This window comes from Terrapene carolina, unplaced genomic scaffold (genome assembly GCF_002925995.2).
Source record: "Terrapene carolina triunguis isolate 2854851 unplaced genomic scaffold, T_m_triunguis-2.0 Scaffold790, whole genome shotgun sequence".
NCBI lineage: Eukaryota > Metazoa > Chordata > Testudines > Emydidae > Terrapene > Terrapene triunguis.
The window spans coordinates 285,516-293,422 of NW_020665141.1; the positions used below are offsets into that span (position 1 = coordinate 285,516).

The following is a 7,907-nucleotide window of genomic DNA, read 5'->3' on the forward strand; positions in this document are numbered from 1 at the left end:
AAACAAGAAAACATGGTATGGAAATCATAGCATTGAGAAGAAATGGATCATTGTCTATTTAACAGTCAAAAGCGAAGGAGAAGAATTGAAGAACTAACTCATGCCAGCAACACAGAATTATAAACCATGGTTTGCATTATGTGACAGGAAAAAACCAGACAAAGCCAAATACACATTTATATCAAAAAATGCAGAGGGATGCCATTGATTCTGCAAATAAAAACTCATCTTCAGAACAGGAGTTGTGTCTTTTTTTGGCCCCATCCTGCAAACATACCTGTGATTAATGTTACCACCATGAGTAGTCCCATTGAAATCAGTGAGACCATTCACAAGCATAAGTCTTTGCAGGATCGGGGCCTATGTTCGTACAGTGCCTTGCACAAAGGGGTATCAAATCCTTATGAGAGCCTTTGGGTGTTACCATAATATAAATATTTAATAATAATTATTAATAATAATATAATATAATAAAGTAAATGACTGAGCAAAGGAAGAAATGGGAAGAACTCTGTAGGGAATCTAGGGGAGAGGGGAAACTATAAAGACATTAAACCCAGTAGGTGCACCAGGAATACGCTTTAACTGTATGTTTAGTTGCCAAAATTATCTGCAGATAGCAGCCCCCGTTTTTGAGTGCTGCTGTCCCTTTAAGAATCTGGTCCAGCACAGATCACATGAGCAGCATTTCAGAGCCCAGTCAGAGGGATTTGCTGCGGGCTCTTTTCTCTTCAGCTCCATTTTGCAGCAGCAGCAGTAGGGGAAGCAGCTGTAGGCTGAGATTAACGATTTAGTAGAAAGGGAAAGTTCTTTGCAAGGATTCAAGATGCCCATGTTTGTTGTTAACACCAACGTGAGCAAGGAGGCCGTGCCAGAGAGCCTGACCGGGGAGATCACCCAGCAGCTAGCAAAGGCTACAGGCAAGCCTGCCCAGGTGAGTTCAGGGGGCTAACCCTGCTCCCACCCCCAGCGCTGTACGCCTGGGCACGTATATAACTTGCATGCAGAAAGAGCAAATTGTACGATGCAAGGATGCCGTAGTTAGCCTGAATCCTTGGTGCTGTTCTCCTAGATGCTGTTTCTTCCTTGCTAACCTAATGGAAACGGAAATGATTCTCTTGTAGCGATTCTCAGTGTAAAAGGGAGCCCTCTACTTTCTATTGCTGCAGGCAGCTTTTAGTTCAGTCGGTCGCCTGGGAGTGAGGCGAGACAGGATGGAAGGACTGAGTGAGCACATGGAGGTTTGCTGGCATGGCCCCCGGGGGTTTGGTTTCTTCTTCTCCGCCGCCAATGGAATAACTGAATGTGCGGCTGACTAATATGTAGAAGTGACACTGCACAATGAAGCCCTTCTCCCTCCTGGGCAAGGCCAGGGTGTTGGTTCTGTAGGGGCAGGAGTGGGGTCTCGCAGGCTTATCTTCTAGAAAAGCAAATAAGACCGCTCTGTCCACCAGAGTTAGGTGTGTTTGTAGGAGGGAACTGTTCTGTTAGAATAGGGTAATGGGTGTATAGATTAGGAATATTCACTCTAATGGGTGTCTAGATTAGGAATGTTCATCATGCAAACCTCTTGTGTTTCTTACTAACCCGGCAAGCTCTTCTCACCAAGTATTTTTCTCTACTGATGTCCACAAAAGCCGGATCAAAGTGGGCCTTTGCTGTTAAAGAATGATGAGTACAGAAGACTAATGCTATGAGAGGTCACTTTTTTTTTTCTTACTGATTTGGGTTGCAGTGAGGCCCAGTGGGTTGGAAAAACCTGCTGTCATAGAGGGCAACAATGGGTAAGAGAGAGTGTGCCAGCCCCAGGCAGCTGCAGAGAATTCAGCTTACAAATAAATACAGTTTCAAATCTTGTTCAGTCAGAAAAATGTTTATCTACTGTCTAGCACATATAGAGGCTCTTGGTCCTCATAGCTCTCAAATCACTGTACAAACATGGGTATGTGGCTCCACTTAACAGAGGTATAAAGAAGCTAAGTGGCTTGTCCAAGGTCATACCGTGGCTATTATCAATGCTAGCATTATCTTTAACTGTCCCACTTGTGCTACTGTAATGGGAGCTAAAGTTCTGGGAGTATCAGAGTAGACAGCCCATTAGTGTTTTGATCACCCTGTTATCTTAACATGCCCCTAAGCAGGGTCAGGAGATGAGGTGGCCAAAATGCCAATGGTCTTTCTCCATGAACACTCTATGAGTTGCAATCACACTACTGGAGTTGTACCAGTGTGAAATGTGAACAAAAAGGCTAGTGTACACACCACCAGTGAATCGGTGGCAGAGCAAGCAAGAGAACAAAGCCCTCCTGACTCCCTGTCCTGTGCTAAATCTACTTGACAACAGATGCCTTGAAATGTTCTAGATTTATGGGAGCAATCTGACTGGTCACAGTGATGTGCACCTGCTTACAGCTTGTGTGGAGGCTAAACATCAACTGGCTAGAGAGCGAGTTGGATTCAGGCACTAGTCTCAATGAGGAGGATCACTACACCTTTGCAGGAGGTGGAAGATGTCTTTACAGAATTATTTTTAAAAAAGGAAAAAATGTAAGCTGGGGAGCTAAATCACTACATGTCTGACTAAGGTACTGTACTACTGCAGTGGATGCTCTAGAAATGTGTATGATTAAACACCATTTGTGCTTGCAGTAGCTAATTCCAGAAAACAAGCCTGCTCTCTGGATTCCAAGTAAATACACATCAGGAGAGCGAGGAATATTACCTGATCACCAGTTGTTGATTTGTTTCACAGTACATAGCTGTGCACATTGCAGCTGATCAGCTTATGTCCTTTGGGGGCTCCACCGATCCCTGTGCCCTTTGCAGCCTTCACAGCATTGGAAAGATAGGAGGACAGCAGAACAAGAGCTATACCAAGCTGCTGTGTGACCTGCTCACTAAACAGCTGCACATACCTGCAGACAGGTAAGGCCGCACCAGAGTGACATTCCAGTTATCAGCTTGTCTAAAATTATTACTTTCTTGGATTCTTTGTTCTCTTGTTGTCTGTTGTTGTTTTTCATACCTGAGGGTTTTTCCCCCCCCCCCCAGCTTTCTTTCAGCTAGTTTCAGTAAAATACTGCAAATAGAGCTCTTGCATAAGACTCCTAACTGAACAAGTCCTTCATCTTGCAAGCCTTTTACTACAGAACAGTATCTGTTTTGAGTAGGGAGATACAACTGTTGTAAAATCTGTAAGGTGTGTGCTAGTGCCATGAATTGGCCTTTTCTGGATTCATGTGGTTCAGGCTGGCTGTCAACCTTTCCAGACTACTGTATCCCTTCAGGAGTCTGATTTGTCTTGCGTGCCCCCAAGTTTCACCTCACTTAAAAACTTACAAAATCAGACCTAAAAATACAAAAGTGTCACAGCACGCTATTACCGAAAAATAGCTTACTTATTTTTACCATATAATTGTAAAATCAATTGAAATATAAATATTGAACTTACATTTCAGCATATAGTATATAGAGCAGTATAAACAAGTCATTGTATTACAGTTTAGTTCGTACTGACTTCACTAGTGCTTTTTATGTAGCCTGTTGTAAAACTAGGCAAATATCTAGATGAGTTGATGTACCCCCTGGAAGACCTCTGCGTACCCCTGGTTGAGAACCACTGGACTAATGGACTAACTCGAATCCTGAATGGCTGACTAATGCAGTATAAGCAGACCCTCAGGGGTTAGGGTGAAATATGATGAACACATGTCTAATATTCAGTGGGGGGGGGGGTTGTTTGGGCATGAAGGGAGAGGGAGATCATTGGGCAGATGGGGAGCTGGAAGGTAAGTAAGGGGACCCAGAAGAATGCTGGCACTTGGCAAACAGCTGCAGTTCTGTCAGCCAGCAAGGGAATGGAGCAGCTGTGCTGAGTGGCAAACAGCAGGAGAAAGCTGCTGCTGCCTATGTGTAGAGAAGCAGGGAGCTGCAGTCAGCCAGAAGAGCCCATGTGGTGTTGGCAAAAAGTTGCAGCACTCAAAGCGCTCAAACCCTCTGATCTCTCCTGCAGTTCCAGACATGTCACTAAAATGACATGTAAGAACTAAGAGCTTGGAAATGCAAGGAAGAAAAGGCAGTGTGCTGGAGGGTGTGAGCTTTGGCAAACCCAGCTTGCCTTTGCTTGGTAAAGTATTGGAGAAGGGAAGTTGTGGGTGGTGCAGCTTTTGGGCTTAAGCCAAAATTTACTGGTAAAGACCTTGCTAGCTTTTCTAAAAATTAAAATGGAAAATGTGAAACCACATCCCTTGGAGCGTGGGAGGGGGAGTGATTTTTCCCCCCCCTTGTTTTCTATACAAGTAATAATGGGTAGATGCTTGGTGCACGAAAGCTAACATTTGTCATGGTCAACATTTCTATTCTTTTTTTTTTTTTTTTTTTTCCAGAGTCTACATCAACTACTATGACATGAATGCTGCTAATGTGGGCTGGAATGGTTCCACCTTCGCATAGGGCACTCCCATGTGAACAAAGAGGCTATTCCTGGACCTGCACATCTCCTGCCTGTCAGCAGATCATGGCACAAATGGCCCTTCCCTGCACTTTGTGCACGGTCATGGAGGGCGGTTCCTTGCTAGTGTGTTCACATTACTGTTTTAGCATTCCTTTTGTTTTCTATATGTAGAAAATAAATAATAAAGATTTAGAAGGAAGTGGCATGGTGTGAGCGCTTCCTTTAGGATCGGGGGAGGGAGGGATTTGGCCAGCCTAACAAACAAGTGCTTTTCTGTCTCGTTGAACCACTGTGTCCTTGGTGTTCACACCTCAACTGCTAGAAGAGGGCCTCATCCTTCCTGATTGAACTAACCTTGTTATCTCTAGCCTTACTCACTCTTGCTTGCATATTTATACCTGCCCCTGGAAATTTCCACTACATGCATCCGAAGAAGTGGGTATTCACCCATGAAAGCTCATGCTCCTATACGTCTGTTAGTCTATAAGGTGCCACAGGACTCTTTGCTGCTTTTACAGATCCAGACTAACACGGCTACCCCTTTGAATCTGAGATCTGTGTAGTGCAAAAGTAATAGACAGGTCTACACATAACTCCTTTTCAGGCAGCAAGCAGAATAATTTACCAGTGATCAAAATGGAGGTAGCACACTTCTTTGCTCCTTTTTAATTCCATATTGTGTAGCGCATGAAAGTACATCTTAAATGCATTGTAATCCAGGTGTCCTTTCATTGCATTTTGTAGGGATGGTGTTTAAATCTGTGTCTAAAGCACACTCGCTCACATATTCACATGCTCATTGGCTGGGTAGGTGCACAAGAATGTTCTTTAGCTGTCAGTGGCACACGCTTTGCAAAACTCTACTTGCTCATTGGCTTGAGCTGGCATATTTCAGTCCCCCATTGGAAGAAGATACAAAGGACGATCCCTTCTCGGAAGGGTTGCTGAGTAAAGCCTGGTGCGGGCAGGCTCTCCTGGGTGGCCGAGGTCTCAGAATTCTCCTGGTTCTTATGTACAACACGGTGCGATTAGCGTAGGGTGACCAGATCGCAAGAGTGAAATATCAGGACACATTGGGTGAGCGGGGCGGGGGAGGGGAGAGGACGACAATGACAGACACAGGTGCACAGAGCCATGAGAGGGGGCCCTAGGAAGCTGCGAGAGGGGTTGTATGGCCCCTGCTGCAGCCTGCACCACAAGCCACAGGGCAAGGACACCTATTGAATTCAATGAGAATTTTGCATGTGAATTGATGTACCTAGTTCTGAGATTATAAAGCCAGAAGGGATCCGGTGATCACCTGGTCTCACCGCCTGTATAGCACAGACATAGAACTTTCCCAAAATAATTCTTAGAGGATAGCTTTTAGAAAAAGCTTTTAGAAAAACACCATGACCCTTAGTATATTGTTAATCGTTAATTATTCTTACCACTGAAAAGGTATGCCTTATATCCAGTCTGAATTTGTCTAGCTGCAACTTCCAACTGTTGGCTCATGCGCGACCTTTCTCTGCTAGACTGAAGTGCCCATTATTAACTATTTGTTCCCCATGTAGATACTTACAGTCTATGACCAAGTCACTTCTTAACCTTCTTTTTGTTAAGCTAAATAGATTGAGGTCCTTGAGTCAATCACTATAAGGCATGTTTTATAATCCTTCAATCAGTCTTGTGACTCTTCTCTGAACACTCTCCAATTTATCAATATCCTTCTTAAATTGTGCACACCAGAACTGGACACAGTATTCCAACAGTGGTTGCACCAGTGCCAAATACAGAGATAAAATAACCTCTCTACTCCTGCTTGAGATTCCCCTATTTAGGCATCTGGTCACCCTATTTCTGTATGCATTTCCCCAGGTTTTTTTGTAAAAATCAAAACTGAACTGCCCCAGAAATTCTGGCATGTGGAATCATCGTGAAACTCGCATGGCTCCAACCCTGCCGATGAACCTTTAGATCCACTGCACAGACTTCTGCCACTTGAGCTAATGGAGTAAGTGATGGCAGAGGCAGTAGGTTGTCATCCTATATGTGATAGATCAGCTCTATAGGGGGATGAGACACTTTTTTTGCCATTGGGTTTCACAGATATCTGCTGACAGAAGAGGAACTGTGAAACTCAGGAATCCTGGGTCTATCCCAGGCTCCTGAATGGAGTGGTCTCTAGTAGTCAAAGACCCTTCTTCCCCGTCCCCTCCAGTCTATGTCTATCCTATTGCTGTCTAATCCGCCCCAGCTCCTCATCTGATTTCAACTGCCCCCCACTACCGCTCTGGATTCCTTGTCCCAGTTTCCTGATCCTGTCTCACTCTCCTCTCTTCCCGCCCCCATCCCTCAGATGGGATGTTCGTTCCAGACTGGCAAAATTATAAGGCTTCCCAACATTTCAACACTTCCCATTCTAAATTTTCGGTTGCTTAACTATAGGCTAGCTCTGCCTACAACAAAGCATATTCAGAACCTCTGATTAAGGGGATTATAAGTGTAGCAACCTCCATCATAGCTAGTCACCAAAGACTGAACCCGAGCCATCCAGACTTAAAAGCATGAGCTTCTACTACTTGAGTTCAAGATATAACTCCCTTAGCTGGTAGCTATACAGTTATCCTCTAAAAATCCACCAGAGGAGGGCACAAAACACATGTTGGACAGTGAATTACAAAAGTGCCAAATATTATTATTAGACCTGCAATACTTTTCACAATGAACATCAGCAGGGGATAAACTGGGACTTTAAGAATATTTGGAAAACAATTTTAGAATAACATTCAGTGCTGTGGTTTAAAAGAAAAAAAAACTGTTAAAACTCATAACTTAGCAGTATTCAGTGTTTGAAAAAAAAAACTTTTAGGAGCTATGGGATACAGGTTAAGAATGTTGAAACAGGAAGATGTTATGCTTAGTTACCACTTGGGCAAGGGGGCGTGCTATGTAATACTTGCAAGATTTCACTGTAATGTTTTACAATACATAGCTGCGCAATGCTGATTCCATTGATATTGTTGAGCAATTCATGCTGATTTTATTTCAGCCCACATCTTAATAGTTTTGAATATTATAGATCACAATTTTCAGCTCAGTTGGTCTGAACATGCAGAGCTTTAAAACTGCTATGCTCTAAACTGTATATTAACTACAATTTTATAAACCTGCATGTCAGAGAACTGTGTGCCACTACTACTAGACAGTGGCACAAGGCAATTCAGTGTGAATCACAGCAATGTAGGACTGGAAGGGATATCAACAGGTCATCTAGTCAAACCCCTGCACTGAGGCAGGGCTGAGTAATAACAACACTAGACCATCCTTGACAGGTGTTTGTCTAACCTCTTAAAAAACTCCAATGACTGCTATTCCATAACCTCTCTAGGTAATGTGTCCAGTGCTTAACTACCTTTACAGTTAGGAAGTTTTTCCTAATGTCTAACCTAAATCTCCCTTTTTTTTTTTT

General features: G+C 43.5%; 1 protein-coding gene across 1 annotated transcript; it reads left to right on the top strand.

Moving 5' to 3' along the window:
* Positions 1-715: 715 nt before the first annotated feature.
* LOC112103643 (macrophage migration inhibitory factor) lies at positions 716-4,652 on the top strand. Its single transcript, XM_024195529.3, has 3 exons — positions 716-934; positions 2,753-2,925; positions 4,386-4,652. The coding sequence occupies exons 1-3, from the start codon at positions 827-829 to the stop codon at positions 4,450-4,452; spliced, it is 348 nt and encodes a 115-aa protein (XP_024051297.1). The 5' UTR covers positions 716-826; the 3' UTR covers positions 4,453-4,652.
* The last annotated feature ends 3,255 nt before the right edge of the window (positions 4,653-7,907 follow it).